General features: G+C 48.0%; 1 protein-coding gene across 5 annotated transcripts in view; it reads left to right on the forward strand.

Annotated features, from left to right (window-relative positions):
• The window catches only part of elmo1 (engulfment and cell motility 1 (ced-12 homolog, C. elegans)), a 330,714-nt gene that overhangs the window by 295,492 nt on the left and 12,250 nt on the right, over nt 1-22,972 (forward strand). For all 5 annotated transcript variants that reach the window (XM_038796915.1, XM_038796914.1, XM_038796916.1 and 2 more), the window contains 4 exons: nt 2,607-2,770; nt 9,681-9,793; nt 17,510-17,617; nt 19,024-19,106. In XM_038796915.1, coding sequence (XP_038652843.1) covers nt 2,607-2,770; nt 9,681-9,793; nt 17,510-17,617; nt 19,024-19,106 — 468 coding nt within the window. The remainder of the gene's footprint in view (nt 1-2,606; nt 2,771-9,680; nt 9,794-17,509; nt 17,618-19,023; nt 19,107-22,972) is intronic.

Raw genomic sequence — 22,972 nt, forward strand, 5'->3', positions numbered from 1 at the left:
TGGGATGTTCCATGTTTGTAAAAGGAGGTGATTAATCTTGTCATTTGCATTCTACTCTTGTCACAGGATTTTAATGTGAGAGTGTAAGGGCACTATAGCCCTGACCGGAGGCCAAGCTCAGCATAATTTCCCGCACTGAGGAGATCTGACGAGCGGAACCATTTCTAAATGACGTCCCGGTTTCTCGCCACCCCCCCCCCCCCCCCCCCCCCCCCCCGACGCAACAGCTTGACCCCCTAAACTCACCCACAAGGGGGTCCTCGAGCCCCCCCCCCCCCCCCCCCCCCCCCCCCACCCCACCTCACACGGGCAAGGCACTCCCGGGACCGATCCCGGTACGGGCAAAATGGTACTTGGTACTGGCACCCTGGCAGTGCTAGGCTGGCACCTGGGTGACAGTGAGGATGGCGCTGCCAGGGTGCCAGATTAGCAGTGTTAAGGTGCCCGGGTGGCGTCAGGGGCCTGGGGCCTCCGATTGCCTAATTCCACCCCCCCGGGCCTGGTCTCCATTAGTGCGGACCAGTACTCAACAGTGCTCACCTGGGGTCCCCTCAGCGAGGCTGATAGATGCCGGTTGACCGTTAGATCCGGCTTGAGCAAGGCTAAGTGGGTTCTTAAAGGCACTTAGCCGTGTGAGACTGGGTCCCATCCATTGCCGGCAGAATCCATATCACGACGTCTCGCAAGATCTGGTTCGATCTCACAAGGCATAACGGCAGTCAGGCATCCTGTGGGAGGCCTCTCCCGGGATCTACCGGCCGCGCCGTGCCCTGATTCCGGCGGGAGGCAGGCGGTAGATCACTCCCTCTACCTTTTATATCCTATTCTTTTGAAAACATTGCTCTTTTGGGAGCATTTTGAGGTATGTAACATTATTATCTACAATCCTGCAAAAACCCTGCATTCATCCAATTCTGGCCTCTTACGCAAACCCGACTTCCTTTACCCCGCAATTGGCAGCTGTTCCTTTGGGTCATGATTGATTCTAACCATTTACTTGTTTACATATAGAGGGCTAATGGGATATTGTTATGATTGCTGGAGATTACCCGGAGAGTAGATAATTTATATGGGGTTGCATTTAGTTCCAGCTAAGCAGGTCATGTGTCATCTTAGTGGGATACAGACATTGGAATGAATGGGAGGAGCCAGGTCTGTCTGTAGGTTTGTAGTTTGCCATAAGATTTGAGTCTGACAAGACAGAAGGATTTTTAAGTTGAACAGCAATTTTTTGCATAATTCCGCTAGGCTGTGCAGAAGTGTACTGAATCTGCTCTTGAAAGGAACTCCACCACAAAGCTAGTACTCGTTTTGTTAATTTTATTTATGTGTCATTTGAACTGTATTGGATTGCTTAATTGGGATTAGTAGCAGGTATAGATAGTAAGTTTAAGTTTTTCCTTGTGTTTAAGAACTGTTTAACTGTTAAGTGTGAAGCTATTTTCTTTGATGCTCATGTGGTTAATTCTGTGTTTAAATTAAAGTTTGTTTTAACTTAAAAGATACTTATTGGTCAGAGCTATTACTCCTGGGGTGAAGTATCCTTTCCTCACAGTTGTACAAATTAAAAAAGAATGTTTGGGGTTCTTGTCTAGTATCCTAACAAACTGGAGGTCTGGTCCAGTGTCCTAACACTTCTAAAGTCTCCTCCTTTTGCTCAATGTCAGGTTTTGTCTGATTATGCGCCAATAAAGAACTTTGGGATGCTTTGCTACAATATATAAATGCAAGATGGTGTATACTACTGATGGTTGCAGATCTGACACTTATGCTAATAATGTGATTTAAGAGTATCACCGTAGTATATTAACACATCAAACTGCATCAATATCAGTACACTGAACAAGCATTGTAACAGTGTCCTAGCTTTTGCAATTTAGCTACAGTACTTTATGCACAATATAAAGATTCAACCTATAAGAGTCCTTTAAGAAATATTTTTGTCAGTTACTGTCAAATGTATGGAGTGACACCAATTATACAATTCCATAGAATCCCTACAATGCAGAAGAAGGGCATTTAGTTATCGAGTCTGCACTGACCCTTCGAAAGAGCACCCTATCTAGGCCCACACCTCGCCCTATCCCTGTCACCCCACCTAATCTTTTGGACACTAAGGGGCAATTTTAGCAAGGCCAATTCACCTAACCTGCTTTTGGACTGTGGGAGGAAATCGGAGCACTCGGAGGAAACCCACGCAGACACGGGGAGAACATGCAAACATCACACAGGCAATCACCCAAGGTCGGAATTGAACCCGGGTCCCTGGTGCTGTGAGGCAGCAGTGCTAACCACTGTGCTGCCCCATTCCAATCCATGACAAGAACATGGAGCAGTAGTGATCTCAGCTCACAGGGAAAAAAAGTATAACTGCTGACATAATTAGGGTATAATCCATACGTAGATTACATGAGTCAAATTAATGTGTGTGCATGTGCATCTGTAACTCTATCTCCCCTTGGCAACGGCACTCAATTTTGTCAACTGAACTGTTCGAAATTGAAAATGCGACACCCAGAGTCCTTGCTATTTCAGAGCCACCGAATGAAGTTTGAGCACGTGGACTTACCAGAATTTGTCTGTCTTTATTTTATCTTTCTCTTCAGGTGATGCAAGTTGTAAAGGAGCAGATTATGAGAGCACTGACTACCAAGCCTAACTCACTGGACCAGTTCAAGAGCAAATTGCAAAACCTGAGTTACACTGAGATCCTGAAAATCCGGCAATCCGAGAGAATGAACCAGGAGGACTTCCAGTCTCGTCCAATCCTGTACGTCCCAATGCTTTTCATTCCTTATCTTATCGATGTGTGTCATTTCAAACATTAAGGGGTGATATCCATATACTATGTATGGACTGGATTCTTCTTCCCCGCACGCCACAAGAGCGCCACCGACGTGAAGCCGGCAATGGAAAATTCCATTCACCTCGGGCGGGATTCTCCGGTCGCTGGGTGAGAGTGGCCGGAGAATCCCGCCCTATATATATGAGGACAGTTTTCATAAGCTTAGTCCGTTAATCGAGGTTTTCAAAATAATATTTGGATTTGCGAAACAAACATACAGAAAAATATACAGAATGTAAGAACTAGAATATGCAGGAAAACTCTTTCCTCTGGATGGAGAACAAGAGGGCAAAATCTTAAAATTAGAGCTAGACCACTCGGGTGAAATCAGAAAGCACTTTCACTTGTTGATAGAGTAGTGAAGATCTGGAATACCCTGTGCTGGAATCTCCCAAAACGGGACTATATCCCCACGCAGGAGTAAAAACACTGGGGTTTTACGCCAGAGGTTCCTGCAAGAAAGTACAGCTAAGTCAATACTCTGCAGGGGGTTAGCAGGGACCTGGAATAATTCACGCAGCTTTAGCTGCGGATACGGACACCCGCACTTCCGGTTTTGAGCTCGCGCATGCGCATGGCGGCGACCTACAGCGCCTGCGCCGAGCACCATGGCAGGCTCGGACCGTGGAGGTAAATTATACCCCTCCAATCGGCTGCGCGCCCGAGGTTCTGACTGCACAGATCTTCACCCCGACCGCCTATAAGGCCCCCTCAGTGTCCGATCCCGCCCGCCAACCACCAGGGCGGCCACGGACTGAGTCTGCAGCCACCACGCCAGCATCTCGACCGGCAATACCAGGTTAGTTCCATGCCGTCGGGAACTTGGCCGGTCGGGAGCGGAGGATCGCTGGGCGGGCCTCTGTCAATGGGCCCCCTAGTCGGGCGGCGTATTCCATGATCACGCCGATTCTCGGGTCCCGGAGAATTGCCGGACCAGCGCCAGGCCCGATTTCGGCGTGAAATTGGATGTCGGCGCGGAGCTGTGGAGAATCCAGCTCCCTGTCAAATAGGCAGCAGTTGTGGGAATCAATTGAAATGTTTAAGACCGATCAATGGCTCTTTGTAAGATATGGGGCGGAATTCTCCGCTACCCGGCGGGGCAGGGGGACCCGGCGTAGCGGAGTGGCGCCAACCACTCCAGCGTTGGGCCTCCCCAAAGGTGCGGAATTCTCCCGCTACGCCGACTGGCGCCAAAACCGGCGCCAACAGCCTTTGGTGGCCAGCGTCGGGGCTGGCCGAAAGGCCTTCGCCGGTCGGCGTGAGTCCGCGCCTGCGCCAGGGCATCAGCGGCCGCTGATGTCATCACCGGCGCATGCGCGGTAGGGGGGTCTCTTCCGCCTCCGCCATGGTGGAGGCCGTGGCGGCGGCGGAAGAAAAAGAGTTCCCTACGGCACTGGCACGCCCGCCGATCGGTGGACCCCAATCGCAGGCCAGGCCACTGTGGGGGTCCACCCGGGGTCCGATCGCCCCGCGCCCCCCCCCCCCCCCCCCCCCCCCCCCCGGGGGCCCGCTCGCGCCGCCAATCCTGCCGGCACAGAGGTGGTTTAAACCACGTCGGCGGGATTGGCCTGTCAGCTACCGTGCTGTTCCTATTCAGTAGAGTAAAAAGACAATGGTAGTTAAAGCAAATGTTTACCATAAGGTAATAAGAGCCAGATCATCATATGTTATAAAGAAGCACACCTGTTTTTTTTTAAGCTCAATTTTCTCCCCTGAGATTTTTGATCAGCTTGGGAGTCAGGAGTAATGGCGGAGCAGACATGAAAGTAGAGTTGGGGCCGTAATCAGATTAGTCAAGATTTTACTGAATGTTGGAGCAGGCTCGTGGGGCTGAATAAACTACTCCTCCTAATTCTTCTGTTCTTGTGTCCTTCTCATCAAAGTGTTCACTCAGGCACACCTGCAGAGCCTGCTGAAGCATCATCTAAACAAACAAGTTTCATGTGATCTACATTGCAGGCTATTTGAGAATGAAGAGCAACACAACTGAATCTTATCCTCACCTCCTTATCTAAATATTCACGTTTTGGGCTGGATTCTCCGGCCGCTGACGCCGAAATCGCGTTTGACGAACAGCCGGAGAATCCAAGTTTTTGACCAAATCACGGGCGGCGCAGTTTTCATGATGCTCCGCCCCCTGCAAAGCAACGTACTCGCAGAGTACGCCGTATCGACGGCCTCAGGACATTGCCTGAGGCCGCCCCCCCCCCCCCCCCCCCCCCCCCCCCCCCCCCCCCCCCGATGCTCCGCCCCCAGCCGGCCGTGTTTCCGACTGCGTGGGACACGTGTGGTCTCGCCCGTCGGGAACTCAGCGTGGTGGCTGCGGACTCAGTCCAGCACCGCTACAGTCGGGGGAGGGCCAATCCGCGGGTGTAAGGGGGGCATTATTTGGGGCTGGGGACACTGTGGGGTGGTGGTCCGGGACGCGCGAACCGGCCAAGAGGGGATTATTTTGCGGGCCGAGACCGCGGGCTACGTCCGCCATGAAGCACGATGCGGCCGCTGCAGGCCGCCGCCATGCGCATGCGCAGCCACAGAACCGGCAATTCTCCGGGCTCTTTGCTGGCGTAATGTTAGCCCCCAGCAAAACGGGGAATTGGTGGCCGCTTTGTGCCAGGTTTCCTGGCTCAAAACGCCACCATTCCCACGCCGGTGTGGAGACACAGCCCCAGAATCGGAGAATTCAGCCCCTTAAGTGTGAGACTCTAAATATGATCGGGGGTAAAAATCCCATTCCATCACCCCCCACCCACCCTCCCCAGCCCATTGGCATATTGAAGCCGATTATACCATCATTTGGTATAGATTTCAAAACAACTTTCTGCTCTGTATAACTCTACTGTACCAAGCAAAGTGGTTGCTCCCGCCCCTGCAGGGAACAGATTGTCTATAGAACATTACAGCGCAGTACAGGCCCTTCGACCCTCGATGTTGCGCCGACCTGTGAAACCCCTCTAAAGCCCATCTACACTACTATTCCTTGTGCTTAATACAATGTCAAATGTCCCCCCCCCCCAGATCCGTGCAGTACAGTACCCACCATTTAAAATACCCCTGTTGAAAATGGGCATTTATCATATCAAGCAAAATGCACTACCCATTAGCCATTTGCAATAACATCAGTTTCAGAGCTGACACTTATATAATTTTAGTGCGCTGTTTCCTCGGGTAGAAACTGCTGTGTTTATTCACTAATTCCCCTTGATATATCTGAAATGCTAACAAGATCAGATGTTAAATCAAGTGATTTCTTCAAGGCACTGTGACCTTACCAATTTCCTGCATTCAGATGCTTGGGCTTTGCCATATAAATGAAGCCTCTTTTTAGAATTGCACAACATTGGCCCGGAGGTTTGCTGTGAAGGATTATAGATTAAACTATGCAAGAGATCAGACATTGGAGGCCTGCATGACTGAATGTACTTTCTGGATTATTTCAAACAGCAGGGCCTGAATCTTTGTTCCTGGGTCGAGAGCTCAGAGTCAGGACAACTCCCAACTCTGCAAACTTGACCAGGGACACAGTATCCCAGAATTTCGGATTTCAGAACGGGGCGGAGGATGGCAGGTGAAAAGTTCAGAGATTTGCCGGTGCAGAGGCAGGCTGGAAAAAGGCCTCAGTGCTCCGGCACTTTGTCGAAGATATGAAAAAATTAATAAAGCAAAAAAAACAGCCTCTCACATCCACCACATACTCCCCATGGTCCCTCATACCCTCCATGCCAAGCGATGTCCCTCCACTCAACCCCGTTTGATCCCTTCATGGGCAAACCGGTGCCCTTGCATCACCCCACGGCCTTTCAGAGCCCCATGCCAGCCCAATTCAATCGATGCATCTCATCCACCACTCTTTGCCCTTATACACCCCCAGTCGCCACTGTGGGCAGTCCTCAGGAGCTATGTTATGATGAAATGAAATACAGCTCTAAATTGCTATATTTTGAAAAAACACTCCCAAGCCATTCAAAACTTTAAAATTGCCTGAAGTACTTAATCCCTTATAACAGACAGACTTGTAATCATAATCCCACATCAAAAACAGCTAATCCTTCAATAGGTTTTTTGAACTGTCACTCAAACTGTGAATTTAGGATCCCTTGCTAGAATAATTAATAGTCGTGGAAACCAGCCAAGTATCAAAAATACTTAATAATACTTATGGCGGCACGGTGTCACTGCTGCCTCTCAGCTCCAGGATCTCGGGTTCAATTCTGGCCTTGGGTGAGTATCTGTGTGGAGTTTGCACTTTCTCCCCGTGTCTACGTGGGTTTCTTCCGGGTCCTCCGGTTGCCTCCCATGGTCCGGAGATGTGCAGGTTAGGTGGATTGGCCATGCTAAATTGCCCTTAGTGACCAAAAGATTAGGCCGGGTTACTGGGTTATGGTGATAGGGTGGAAGCGTGGGCTTAAGTAGGGTGGTCTTTCAAAGGGAATGTTACTTGCCACTTGTCAGCCCAAGTTTTGATATTGCACAGGTCTGGCTGCATTTGGACTTGGACTGTTTCATTCCTTTCAGAAATGGAGGTGGAATTTGTGTCCCACCCGACATTTTGGAAAGTCAAAAATCCAGGCTAGAGTGGGAAAACCACTGTAAATGGTGAGCAAGGTGTAGGATTCCATTTCTAGTTCTACACACAAGATGTTCCAAGATGTGACCAGTCGAATAAAAGACGATAGCCCATTGGTCATTTATTTCTGTGATTCAAAATTTTTATCTCAAGATAAGTCTTCTTAACACTAAAAATTCAAGAGAATAATAGATCTCCCACATGGGAAACGACATGGAGAGGGAGCAAAATCATTATAAAAGGGGAGGAGAAACAAATTGTTGCATAAAATGGATTTACCCATGACAAATTAAACCTGTCCTTTTTAAAACTGATATTTGTAAATAAATTCAAATTAGTACATAATTGGCTTCCAAATTAAGACTGTGAAGGTGTCAGGATTAATGCTAAATTGCTAGCCGTGGATCTATATTCTGGTTTGCACAGATTACGATGTGGTAATAAACGTCAGTATGAAACACAGAGCTTCATTGATTAAGGTTTTAAAAGGGGTACCAAGTGGGATAATTGTAAGTAATTACCTGAGGAACTCTTGTTTGATTAGTAGATTTAGTGTGACTAAGCGCTCATCCTGAATTGTAACCCTTTCCTTAGGATTAGTTTTTTAATCTTTTATTTTTTAAGTTTTGTTAAGATGCGTCTGGGCTCAATTCATGAACTCGCCACCTTAAGGAATTTCAGTGTGGGGACAATTAACCAATTTTTCATTAAATATGGAGTTCCACTGGGCACAATCTAACAGAAACGTTTCTGAGTGGGATTTACCGATCACCCCATCGCATGTTTTCCGGCAGCGGAGACAGACACCAGCGGGATCTACCAACCCCACCGTTGTCAATGGGATTTCCCAGTGGCTGCACCCTCGTCGCTAGGGAACCCATGCGCCGGCGTCAGACCCGGGTTTTCTGCCGGCAGGAACAGCCGGTAAATCCCGCCTCTGTCATTTATGGCAGGTTTCGCTGGGAATTTCTCTTCGCCGCTGGCGGCGAGTTACCCACCACTATCTAACCACACTCGGTCACTTTTTTGGGCCCTGGGGAGTTTCTCCCCGGTCAAGCCCATACTTAGAATTATTTTCATCACTGGGGAGCAGAGCTCACCGGCCAGACCGGCTCCTCAGAGATTGGGCCACCATTTTGAAAGGGTGCCGATCTCTAAGTAGGCTACACATCCCACCCAAGGGCAAGGTCACCCCCCCCTCCCCAACACACACATGGGCATTACCCCACCCCCAAGAGATGACATCCCGCTATGGATTCGCTGAGGGTCCCCCTTTTCAGGCCTTCCCACGCCCCATTAGGGCTCCCCCCTTCCAGGACCCCACCCTTTACCACCACCCCCCCCCCCCCCCCCCCCCAACAACCATCCGGAGGTCCATTCATACCCACCATGCACCCCCCCCCCCCCCCCCCCCCCCCCACCCTTCGTACCCTTCCTCCATCCTCTTTTCATGGGCATGGTCCCCCCCCAGGCCTTGGCCCTTGGCAGTGCCCCCCAAGCACTGACACCATGTCACCATGTCATTGCTTCTGCCTGCTTTGCAGTGCCACCCAGACACCTTGGCAGTTCCAGGGTGGCAGTGCCAAGGTGCCTGCGTTCAAGGGGGAGGGCCAGGGGCCACCCTGCACTGTTCCAGACCACCCAGGGATTTCCAATGGCCCGGGAGACCCCTGTTCTGCCTGGTCCATGCTTGTATGGACCAGTACTGAATGGCGCTTGGCTGGGGTCTTCCTGGGGAGGCCGGTGGATACTGGCAGCCCAGTAGATCGGGGGTCAGCACACCTAAGCAGGTGTTAAACCTATATAGGTATGCAAGGCTTGGTTCCACCAATTTTGGGCAAGATCTTGATCACGACGCCTCGTGAGATCTAGATAGATACGTGAGGCGTACTGGGTGTCAGGACGCCCGTTGGAGGCCTCTCCCGTGATTTACCCGCCACGATTTACCTCCCATCCAGGCACAAATCACGTGATTTACCTCCCATCCAGGCGCATGATGGCAGGTAGGCCGTGTCCACTATCTATGATTCCCAGATCATGAACAGCACTGAGCCCCGTGCAGAGTAAAAATTGTTCCAACAACCTACTAAGGGACAGGTTAACATAGATCATTTGTATAATCTCCCAAAGTCCCCTTCAAATACTCCTCATCACATGTACATTTGCCACACTGAAGCCCCCACCCCCCCTATAAACATGTCCAAATAATCCCCACTCCTACTTACAAGAGCAGAGCTTTATTTTTGACAATTATCCTTCTGCCTGCAGAGAACTCCGAGAGAAGATTCAGCCTGAAATCCTGGAGTTGGTCAAACAGCAGCGGCTGAACCGACTTTGCGAAGGAACCTGCTTCAGGAAGATCAGCAGCCGCCGGCGACAAGGTACTGAGCAGACAGATTCACCCAAACCTTCAGCTCTACTAGAAATATCACTTTTAATTATATAGACACATTGGAAATGTAGACCCTGTCCATTGGCATCACAATTAAATAGATCATTCCACGCATCGAGTAGTTGAGCTCTCAATAGCTGATGGAATGTTTTGAGTCATTATTAATTCATACATTTTTAATGAACTCTTCTAAGTTATATGTATTTCCATAGTTTTACACATTATATCATTTTTCATTTGTCTTCGGGCAATGAATGACATTGGTAAGGTCAGTATTTATTGCCCATTCCTCATTGCCTTGAGAAGGTGGTGACGGTGCTGTCACAGTGAGATTAGCTTGGGTGAATGACTTTGAGGTGATGCGGTTTCCAACAATAAAAGGTAATAGGCAGTCAAAATGCTTGTGACCAGACAACACTTGCTTTTTTTGCACAAGTATTAAACCTTGATGACATTGTGCCGTACCAAACCTCTGGAAGGGGCTGCTGGTCCGTTCTCACAAAGCAATGTTGCATACATTCAATAGCAACAGACCACTGTGCATTTGTGTAGCACTTTTAAAATAAACAAACTAAAGTCGACCACACACCAAAGAAGGAGTTTTTAGGACAGGTGACAGAAAGTTTAGTCAGGTTTTAGAAGTGCCTGAGAAGAGGAGCGCAGTGGAGAGGCAAAGAGATATCGGAAGGGGAATTAAGAGTTTAGGGGCCAGAGGCAAGGTAAGAAATAGCAGCGGCACTGACAATAATTTTTGCCTTTCTGATCACAGGAGAGGTACTGGAGGACTGGAGGATAGCCAATGTGGTACCATTATTCAAGAAGGGAGGAAAGGATAATCCAGGATATTGGGCGGCACGGTAGCATAGTGGGTAGCACTGTTGCTTCACAGCACCAGGGTCCCAGGTTCGATTCCCGCCTTGGGTCACTGACTGTGCAGAGTCTGCACATTCTCCCTGTGTCTGCGTGGGTTTCCTCCGGGTGATCTGGTTTCCTCCCACAAGTCCCGAAAGATGTTCTGTTAGGTCATTTGAACATTCTGAATTCTCCCTCTGTGCACCCACGCCGGAATGTGGCGACAAGAGGTTTTTCACAGTAACCTCATTTCATTGTTAATGTAAGCCTACTTGTGACAATAAAGATTATTATTATTAAAATTACAGGCCAGTCAGTCTAACCTCAGTGGTGGAAAAACAATCGGAAGCAATTCTGAGGGATAGAATTAATCTGCATTTGGAGGCAGGGATTAATCAGGAAGTCAACATGGTTTTCTTAAGGGAAGGTCATGTCTAATCAACACAATTGAATTTTTCGAAGAGGTGACCAGATGTGTAGATGAGGGAAATGCATTTGACGTAGTCTACTTGGACAGCAAGGCTTTTGATAAGGTCCAACCTGGAAGACTGATAGTGAAGGTAAGAGCCCATGGGATCCCAGGAAATTTGGCAAATTGGATCCAAAATATGCTGAGTGGCAGGAAGCAGAGGGTGATGGTCAAGGGGTGTTTTTATGACTGGAAGCCTGTGTCCAATGGGGTCGCACAGGGATCAGTGTTGGGGCCCTTTCTGTTTGTGGTTTATATAAATGATTTAGATATGAATGTAGGAGGGTTGATCAGTAAGTTTGCGGATGATACAAAAATCGGTGGGGTGGTAAAGAGTGAGGAGGATAGCCTTCGATTAGAGAAGGATATAGACGAGTTGGTCAGAGGGGCCAATCAGTGACAAATGGAATTCAATCCGGAAATGTATGAGGTGTGGGCACTTGAGCAGGACAAGCAAGACAAGGGAATACATGATAAACGGCAGGACCTGGGAAGCACCGAGGATCAGAGGAATCTTGGTGTGCATGCACATCGGTCCCTTAAGGTAGTAGAGCAGGTTGGTACAGTGGTTAAGAAGGCACATGATATACTTGTGTTTATTAGCTGAGGCATAGAGCTTAAGAGCAGGGAGACTTTGCTGGAAATGTATAAAATGCCAGTTAGGCCACAGCTGGAGTATTGTGTGCAGTTCTGGAATCAACATTATGGGAGGGATGTGATAACATTGGAAAGGGTGCAGAGGAGATTTACCAACATGTTACCTGGGCTGGAGAGATTTAATTATGAAGAGAGATTGGATAGACTTGGATTGTTTTCCTTGGAGCAGAGGAGACTGAGGGGGGACAAGATTAAGATGTATAAAATTATGAGGTGCATACATAAAGTAGGCAGGAAGAAACTTTTCCCCTTGGTGGAGGGATCAATGACCAAGGGGCATAGGTTTAAGGTAAGGGGCAAGAGGATGTGACGAAAAAACTTTTTACCCAGAGGGTGGTGGGCATTTGGAAATCACTGCCTGAGAGGGTGGTGGAGGCAGAGACCCTCATGACATTTAAGAAGTATTTAGATGGACACTTGTGGTCCCAAGGCACACAAAGCTACGGGCCAATTGCTGGAAAATAGGATTGGAATAGTTAGGAGGTTGCTTTTGACCGATGCAGACTCGATGGTCCAAAGGGCCTGTTCTGGGCTGTATGACTCTATGACCCAGATGGCTGAAGGCACAGCTGTCAGTGCCTAAGTTGGAGGAATGTAGACGTCTTGAAAACTCATAGATTTGGAGGAGATTACAGATATAGGGAAGGGTGGGGCACAGAAGGATTTTAACACAGCAGAAACCTTTTAATATAAATGTATTGCTGGGGCAGGAGCCCACATAGCTCAGTGAAGACAGGGGTGAATGGGAGCTGGTGTGAGTTAGAAAACGAGCAGCAGGGTTTTGGATAAGCAGATGTTTGTGGAATGTGGAAAATGGAAAGTCAGCCAGGAGAGCATTGGAATGATTAAGTCTGGGGATAACAAAAGCAGCAAAGCAAGTTTCAGCAGCAGGTTGGCTGAGGCATGGATGGAGACGGGCAGTATTATGGTATTAGAAATGAGCAGTCTTGGTAATGGAGGTGATAAAGGCTTTGAAACTCCGCAAAAAGATCAAATAGATTGAAACTGAGACTGCAGACAATCTGGTACAGCCTGAGAAAAGTGGCCAAGGAGGGGTTGCAAAATGTGCAGCTAGGGAATGGAGTTTAGGCAGGGGTCAGGACAAGGATTTCTCTCCTGGGTTGTGAAACGGAGGCCATGACCATTTCTGAGTTGCGAACCCACCTCAGGAGGAAGCAGCCACTAGTCCCTATTTTCACAGGGGCACCGATGAATTCAGGATGGCAGGTGCTTCATGGTGCTGAAGAACCAATCAGAGGCCCTCCGACTTGAAAGGAGCAGCAGGCTGCAATAGAAGATAAGTAAGGATGAGGGGTCTTCAAAATGGAGGTACCCTCTCTCCCAGTTTTTAAACTTAAGTGACAGATGGATTGTGCATCCAGGCCAGCACCATAGTGGGTGAACCCCTCCATAGAACATAGAACACTACAGCGCAGTACGGGCCCTTTGGCCCTCGATGTTGCGCCGACCCGTGAAACCATCTGAAGCCTATCTGACCTACACTATTCCATTTTCATCCATATGTCCATCCAGTGACCACTTAAATGCCCTTACATTTGGCGAGTCTACTACTGTTGCAGGCAGGGCGTTCCACACCCCTATTACTCTCTGAATAAAGAAACTGCCTCTGACATCTGTCCTGTATCTACCACCCCTCAATTTAAAGCTATGTCCCCTCGTGTTGGTCATCACCATCCGAGGAAAAAGACTCTCACTGTCCACCCTATCTAACCCTCTGACTATCTTATATGTCTCTATTCAGTCACCTCTCAGCCTTCTCCTCTCTAACGAAAACAACCTCACGTCCCTGAGCCTTTCCTCGTAAGACCTTCCCTCCATACCAGGCAACATCCTAGTAAATCTCCTCTGAACCCTTTCCAGAGCTTCCACATCCTTCCTATAATGTGGTGACCAGAACTGCACGCAGTACTCCAGGTGCGGCCGCACCAGAGTTTTGTACAGCTGCAGCATGACCTCGTGGCTACCTGCAGCTGCTCCTGCAGCCAGGCACACTGGGAGGGCTCTGGCTCTGCCTGGTGCACTGCCCCCTGGAAGACCATCCCCAGGAACCTAAACTGTCCCCCTACCCCACCCCCTGCAGAGGCCTAGAACATCCCAGACTTTCTCCTTTATTTGGCCTCAGTAGGCTCTTAAAGCAGAGTTAGTGGAGGGATGGAGGAAATTTGTGTTGGTGAAGTGGAGATGAGTGTCCGCAGCTTACATTTGAAACCTGATGTCACATCATCAAATTATGTTACCATGGGGCAGAAGTAGGAGTTAGCAAGTGTAGATTCTCGTTGCACTCCAAAAGAAACAGTGCAGTATTCGGTAATAGAGCTTATATGTGATTCTCTGATTATTACTGGATAGATAAGAGGGGAGCTAGACATCAGAGGAATGGTGTTTGAATGTGTGGTGAACCATATCAAAAGCTGCAGACTGGTTGAGAAGGATGAGGAGGGATAATGCACTGCTATCACAGTCATAAGGACATAGGACTTGGGAAGGGACCATTCAGCCCATTGAAGTCCCTCTGCCGTTTGATAAGATTATGGCTGATCTGCTTGTGTTCTCAACCCCACTTTCCTCTCTTTCCCTCATAGCCCTTCACTTCTTTGGCTATCAAAACTCGTAACTTAGCCTTGAATACATTCATTGACCCAACCTCCACTGCTTTCTGGGGAAGAGAATTCCACAGACTAACAGCCTTCTGAGGGAAACAAATTCTCTTCACCACGTTCTTAAAAGGAAGACTTCTTGGGCGGGATTCTCTGATCCTGAGGCTAAGTGTTGACCTCGTCGAAAACGCCGTCGCATTTCCCAACGGCTTCAACATGGCCTCAGGATCAGCAAATCTGTTCCTACAGGGGGCCAGCCTGGCACTTGAGTGACCCCGCCGCTCCAGCTGCTGATCCCGGTGTCAACTGGGTGGCGCGGGGTTCGCGCATGCGCAGTGGCACCCGCACCAACACTCGCATGCGCAGTGGCTCCCTTCTCCGTGCCAGCCCCGACGCAACATGGCGTAGGGCTACAGGGGCCGGCGCAGAAGAAAGGAAGCTCCCAGCCCGAGGCGGTGGGCCCCGATCGCACGCCAGGCCATAACGGAGCCCACCCCCCCAACCCCCCAGGATCGGACGACGACCCCCCCCCCCCCCCCCCCCCCCCCAGGCCGCCCCCAGACCCTTCCACGCCGAGGTCCCACCAGCTAAGAGCAGGTTAGAACGTTGCCGGCGGGACTCGGGTTTTTTGTTACGGCCGCTCGGCCCATCCCGGGCCGAGAATCGCGCCGGGGGGGGGGGGGGGGGGCGCCAGTGGCGCCGATTCTCCACTCTGCGGAGAATCACATCCTGGCGTTGGGGCGGCGTGGCACGATTCGCGCCGGTCGCGTCGATTCTCCGACCCGGCCCCGAGCTGAGATAATCCCACCCCTTATTCTTAATCTGTGTCCCCTAATTCTAATATTCTCCCACAACAGGAAACATTATCCACCTTATCAAGTCCACTCAGGAACTTCTATGTTTGTTCTAAATTCCAATGGTATAGACCATAAGACATAGGAGCGGAAGTGGGCCATTCAGCCCATCGAGTCTGATCCACTATTCAATGAGATCATGGCCGATCTGATATGATAATCCTCAGCTTCACTTTCCCACCTTATCCCCATAACCCTTGACTCCTTTGCTGAATAGAAACCTGTCCAACTCAGCCTTGAATGTAATTGATGACCCAGCCTCTACACCCTCTGTGGCAAAGAATTTTACAGATTTTTATCCTCCAGCAGATGAAATCCCTCCTCATCTCCGTCTTAATGGAATACCCCATACTCTGAGATGCGCTCTGGTACTAGACTCTCCCACAGGGGGAAACAACCTCTCAGCATCTACCCTGTCAAGCCCCCGAGAATCCTATATATCTCAATCTTCTAAACTCCAATAAGTACAGGCCCAACCTATTCAACCTTCCCTCATAAAAGATCCTTTCTTACCCAGGGTGAATCTAGTGATCCCTCCCTGGATTGCCTCCAATGCCAGTGTATCTTTCCCTAGATAAGGCAACCAAAACTGTACACAGCCGAACCTGTTCAACATTTCTTACATAAAATAATCCCTACATCCCAGGAATGAGATGCATGAAGCTGCTGTGAACTGCCTCTAACGCAACTAAATTATTTTTCAAATACGGAGATCAAAATTGTACGGTGACACAGGATGTCATTTGTGACTATGATTAGGGCTGCTTCATTGCCATGGCAGAGATAGAATCCTATCATAGGGGGTCAAACACAGATTTGGAAGAAAGATGGGCTCAGATTTGTGAGGTACCTACAAGGATTTAGGTGCAGTAAAATTCTTTTTTTTTAAATAAATTTACAGTACCCAATTAATTTTTTCCAATTAAGGGTCAATTTAGCGTGGCCAATCCACCTACCCTTCACATCTTTTGGGTTGTGGGGGCGAAACCCATGCAAACACGGGGAGAATGTGTAAACTCCACACGGACAGTGACCCAGAGCCCAGTGTGCATATCTCCATCCTTTTATGCTGGACACGTTTGGGTCTTATCAGGGTGCAGTGAAATAGAATGGAATTGTTTTTGATAACCAAACTCAATTTTTTTTTTCGTTCTTCCAAAATTCACATAACCACTCGGGTACAGAACTAATTTGGTCAGCTTTGTCAATATTCAGACCTTAAGATTGGTAATAAGCAAGCAGTCAATGCTGTGGCGGTTCGAAATGGTGTGAAATTACACAGTGTGCTGTTGACTCTGGACACCAGGCTGCTGCCAAGACAAGGAGACACGAGCAGTCCGTATTGCATATGTATCTCTCGCTGCTGATTAGTTTTGGTGCCAGTGTTTGAAGGCGAGATTCAAAGCCATCAGCAATATGTTGCAAGTCGGTGCGTTATGACCTCCGATAAACTTCAGAACCTTTTTGAGTCGTGAGGAATTTTTGGTGCGTTTGCCGACGATTGTATGTTCTCTTCCTTTTGCTGTATTTTTTGCATCAAGAAAAGACAATGAAAAACTGATACTGTCAGCAGTACAGAACAAATTTGCTGACTTTGACCGTACATGTCCTAAAATAGGAACAATAGTGTGGGAGATTTGACATGGCTTTTACACAAGGATGGAATGCATGTTTGTGATGAGATAGGGTGGAATCTGCACAGCCTCTTTCTCATAAAGCTTTGCATTATATTTGCACTATATTCTTGTGTTGAAGGACCATGGGACATTCGACTACATTGAAGATGCCATATAAGTGCCAGTTCTTGTTTTGTTTTGACTGTTTACCATGTACATAGATCAATGTACATATTATATACTGACAGGGGGGGAACCTTACAAAGTGGCGTATAGCTGACTCCAGAGTCTGAGTGAGCGGTATCAGTCTTTGGATGGATTGCTGTGGCTAACTCTAGTTTTCAGGCACCAATTTCAAAGTGAAACAAGGCCCACAGATAGTTGGGCTGGCACACCCTTCCCCTTATGAAGTGTCAGTGCCAGGTGGCAACGGCATTACAACAAGAAGGGGAAATTAGACTTTGGATGGTTTCCGTTGATTCAGCCTCAATAAATCTGTCATTATATTTGGCATGGACCAAAGTGTTATCTGTATCAGTTCCGCTTTGTGAAAAACAATCTGTTTTGCACAGGCGTTTAAAATCAAAACAATGAGTTTTTAAACCCGTGCTGGAAGTGACAAGATGATTCATTTTACAGACAAATTCTGGTATTGCCGCCTTTCGCCAAACCACAAAGTCCTGCACTATGGAGATCAGGAGGAGAACCCTCATGGAGAGGTGCCACATGAATCTTTGCAGGACAAGTGTAAGTGCTGACTGTGACAGAATAACATCAGCTATTCACACAGCGCCTCGCAGCTTGCATGCTTTTCAATACACGCGATGAACATGGGTAACATTCTGTTGGAAATACTGTTGGGGTTGCATATTCATAGAATCCCTATAGTGCAGAAGGAGGCCATTCAGCCCATCAAGTTTGCACCCACCCTCTGAAAGAGCACCATACCTGGGCCCACTCCCCCGCCTATCCCCGCAACCCCACCTAACCTGCTCATCTCTGAGGCAATTTACCATGTCTATCATCTAACCTGCACATCTTTGGACTGTGGGAGAAAACCGCAGCACCCAGAGGAAATCCATGTAGACACGGGAAGAATGTGCAAACTCCCCACAATCACACAAGGCCGGAATTGAACCTGTGTCCCTGGATTGTGAGGCAGCAGTACTAACCACTGTGCCACCATGCTGTTCATTACATATGGCCAAAATTGCATTGCAGCACAGAGTAATCTGGCAGCCCATTGATGCCCCTCACCAATCCCCCAGTATTTGTGAAATATGGGGAGACCGCATATAGGCGGCACGGTAGCACAGTGGTTAGCACTGTTGTTTCACAGCACCAGGGACCCAGCTTCGATTCCTGGCTTGGGTCACTGTTTGTGTGCAGTCTGCACATCCTCCCCATGTCTGTGTGGGTTTCCACTGGGTGCTCCAGTTTCCTCCCACTTGTCCCGAACGACATGTTTGTTCGGTGAATTGGACATTCTGAATTCTCCCTCAGTGTACCCGAACAGGCGCCGGAGTGCGGCGACTAGGGGATTTTCACAGCAACTTCATTGCAGTGTTAATGTAAACCTACTTGTGACACAAATAAAGATTATTATTATTAACATAGCAATGTAGCAACATGCCTGATCTTGTGAATCAGAATTTTGAAAAGACGTCACATAAACTGCTTTTAGTGGCGAATGTAGTCCGTTGTTTATTTTTCCAGAGCAACTGCGATCAGGGAGAATCTGCTACACATTCTGCGTACAGGCGCTACATCCCTCCACCGCTTTCATCTGTCATCCAGCAATTTATAGACTGCATGCTCAGTATCCGTGCTCATGTGCTTCTAACTAGTGAAGCGAAGAGCACCCCTGGAAACTTTACACTATACTTTTTAAAGTGTTTTAAACTATTGTCACAAATTATGGCTCAAAAGCTAATGCTCAGAACATTACTTCTCTATTACAATAGTGTATCGTAACTATGCCCGTAGGATTGGATGAAGTAAGGTGGAAGAAGGCTTGTGTGGAGTGTGAACTCCCATGCAGACCTGTTGAGTCAAATAGCCTGTTGATGTGCTGTAAACACTACTTAATTTAATATGTTGTGTGACAGGAGCAACAACTGTGTGTTGAAGAGTTTTTAAATTTTTTTTAACAGTACCGGTGGCTGATATCAAAGCTGTTGTGACAGGAAAGGATTGTCCACACATGAAGGAAAAGGGTGCCCTTAAACAAAATAAGGTAACCATTCGCTGTGAACTTCAAAAAGATTCCACCTGTATGCCAAATTATAAACTTTTTGCGCTGTGGCAGTATTAAGTGAACTTAAGAAAACACATGTGGGAGTATTATAAAAGAGAACACATTTTTTTGGATGAGATTTTAAACCAAGATCCCATTCACCCTCTCAGACAAACATAAACAATTGAAGAAGAGTAAGAGATCTGGGATTTCTTGGCCTCTAGGGCAGAGTATTAAGGGTGCCTCAGAGATGTGCTGGGAAATCCCCTTTGCAGGTTTCCAGCTAAGATTTGCACTGCAATTGCCCAGGTGTGCAAACTTCCCCTGGGCAATTTCCGTGATCTGGGAACTATCTGAAAATGTAATTTAAATCGCAAACTTCAGATTGTTCCAATTGGGCCACACCAATATTTACCCAGAAAACAATTAGAAGGATTAAAACCACTTCTAACTCCTGGGGAATTATTGTACAGACCCAGGGGACTCCACCCACAGCCCCAACTACTTCCCCTCATGGGATTACCCCACCACCTGACACCCCAGGTACCTCCCCCCCCCCCCCCCCCCCCCCCCCCATGGGACTCGCGTAACCCCCAAGGGGCTACAATCCCCAACCGGAAATCCCCAACCCCTGGGATTATCCCAACCCCATATGGATTCACCACTCCCCAACCCCAGGCCTAACATCCTCCCCAAACCCAACCTGAGGCTTGATCACCCTCTGACCTCCCGAACCTCTGATTCCTCCCCTCCCCACCCTGACCTCTATTCTCCCTGATCTCTGACTAATCCGCTGACCTCTAACCCAGCCCCAATCCTTGACCCCTCTGACCACGCCCTCACCCGCCTGATCTCCTGCACTCCTGATTTCTCGCCTCCTTGACCTAACCTCCCTCCCGACCTAAGACCACCACCTCCACTACCGCCTACCTCAACCTCTGACCCCCTGACCTCCCTCCAGATCACCAACCCACCCCAACCCCAATCTCCCGATCTCTGACTTGCCTTGAACTCCGACCAACCAAACCACTTCTGACATCTCCGATCTCCAAACCCCCCCCCCCCCGTCCGAAACCCCCCCACCCCATCACTCTCGACCCGAGACCACTCTCTACCTCCGACCCCATCTCTAACCACTGACGCCTCTGACACCCCTCACAACCCCAAATCTTATCTATTTACCTTAGACACTTACCTTTTCCCTGGCCTGTAAAATGCTTTTAAACCACTGGACCTTTAACTTACTGTCTTAAAGCAACTACTGTCGTAGGAAAGGGGGCATTGTGCTCCTTCCCTTCCACTCAACTGAACTTCGATGCTAGCCCCCCTCTCCCCCCCGTAACCCCAACCAACGTTTGGACTCTAAGGGACAATTTAGCATGGCCAATCCACCTAACCTACACATCTTTGGACTGTGGGAGGAAACCCGAGCAGCCGGAGGAAGCTCACACAGGTAGAATGTGCAAGCTCCACAAAGACAGTCACCCGAGGTCGGAATCTAATCCGGGTCTCTGGCACTGTGAGGCAGCAGTGCTAACCACTGTGCCACCATTCCCTGAATGCATTTACCAGTCAACCACATTGCTGTGGATCTGGAGCCACAGTAGGCCAGACCGGGGAAGGACGACGGATTTCCTTCCCTAAAGGGCATTAGTCAACCAGATGGGTTTTTACGACAATCAACGGCGGTTTCATGGTCATCTTTAGACTTTTAATTCCAGATTTTTTTTTTATTGAATTCAAATTTCTCCTTCCGCCATGGCGCGATTCGAACCTGGGTCCCCAGAGCATAACTCTGGGTCTCTAGATTACTAGTCCAGCAACAATACCACCATGCAACTGCCTTCCCTTTGGAATGTCATGATGTTGTAAAAGGCACTATATAAATGCACGTTTTCCTTCCTTACTTTCTGTCCTCCAGTTTATGCAGCGGAGGAAAAACTATTTTTCTGTCAAATTTCCATCTAACGGGTTTAGAACTACTGGATTAGTGACTGATTACAGAGGATATATGACACACAAACAGGCCATTCTGCCCAACCAGCCCATGCTGGCATTGCATACTCCACTCAAACCTCCTCCCACCTCAATCTATCCTTGTAACACTCTATTCCCCTGCTCCCCCAAATGCTTTCCTAACTTCCTGTGAAATGCATTTCTACCGTTAACTGCAGTTGGGAATTTCCACATTCTCATCATACTTTGGGTAAATAGGTTTCTTCTGAATTACCTATTGGATTTCTTGGTGACTATCAGATCAGTGATGTTCTATTTTTATGGTAAACTGGGATTTATACAGGTGTTTTGCGAACCTTATTCTCTTATTCCATGAATGCCACAAATCAGTGGCTTTGAAAAGCATAATTTTATATTTTTAATAAAAGCCCATCACAAAATAAATAGGGAGCAGTAGAAAGGGAATGGCAGGATGTTTTGCTCCACACTTTTTGATTTGTTTTGTCCTTGGGATTCCGATGGCCAGATTCCCATGTTCAACAGATTGATTCATTATCGCTTTTCCAATTAGAACCTAAGGGAGTTCAAAGGCTTCAGAAACATGTTGGAACTTATTGCTCCTCTGCTAAGTGCGTACATTTAGGTTTCTGCACTAATTTTATGGAGATTGAAGAAGAGTTCAGTGCAAAGGTTATGTTGAGCGATCCTCTTATTTACCTGACTGCCATACATACCCACTATCTTTGTTTTGAAATTCCTTCCTTGCAGTTGTCCCAGTGAAATTAAAAGCATGTACTTAAACTGCAGCAATAATGATAATTTGTACAGCAATTTTGAGCAGAAAATTGGCACCCTGCTCCAGTTATCCAAAATTAATCTCATATGTGCTGCTTAAGAAAGTCAAAATTCAAAAATCTACCTTCATACACCTTTCACTACCTCAGGTCATCCCAAAGTGTTTACAGTCAGTAAAATATAGCAACCAATTTGCACACAGCAAGCGCCTACAAGCAGCAATGTGTTCATGAGCAGCTGGTCTGTTTCAGTGATGTATGTTGGGGGCTATATTGGCCAGCACACTGGGGAGAAGCCCCCTGCTCTTTTTCAAAATAGTGCCACATGATCTTTTACCTCGCATGTTAAAGGTTACGTGGGTTTAATGTCTCGCCCAAAAATACTCACTCCCTCAGTACTGCATCGGCAGACTAGGTTATGCACTCATAGTCTCTGGAGTGGGACTTGAATCTACCACTTGTTGACTCCAAGGCGAGAGTGCTGCCATTAAATCACAGTAACTCATTACCATTCAATATAAAGGCACTCTGTTGTGCACAGCACCAAGAAAGGGAGTCAATACATGGTAATCGAGGAACTTGATCACATCAAGCACAGATGATGTTTGCTGACAATCCTTTCAGCTGGGAAATAAGGCCCATCTTTTCATCAGCTGACCCAAGAACGGGTCTGCAACTAAATTGTTCCAGCAAAACTCGGGGGAAGCCTTAATCTCACATGCTGGGCAGTAAATCTATGGAATTGGGGTGAACATTGTTTTTACGTTCTGTCCAATATTGACTTCAGCGGAGTGTAAAATTGAGCAGCATGCAAGATCATCTTTGCGCCTTGTATAATTGTCCTCAGTGAAGGGGAATAGGTTGCACAGTTACGGACCAGCTGGACACTGGTGTAAGAAGGAAAAGAAACTTGGAAAACAGAGGAGGAAAATAACCGCTAACGTTCTGTTTCATCATAATTTACATTTGTGACAACAAATGGGCAGCACGGTAGCATAGTGGTTAGCACAATTGCTTCACAGCTCCAGGGTCCCAGGTTCGATTCCGGCTTGGGTCACTGTCTGTGCGGAGTCTGTATATCCTCCCCGTGTGTGCGTGGGTTTCCTCCGGGTGCTC

Source organism: Scyliorhinus canicula, chromosome 5 (assembly GCF_902713615.1).
Source record: "Scyliorhinus canicula chromosome 5, sScyCan1.1, whole genome shotgun sequence".
NCBI classification, from domain to species: domain Eukaryota; kingdom Metazoa; phylum Chordata; class Chondrichthyes; order Carcharhiniformes; family Scyliorhinidae; genus Scyliorhinus; species Scyliorhinus canicula.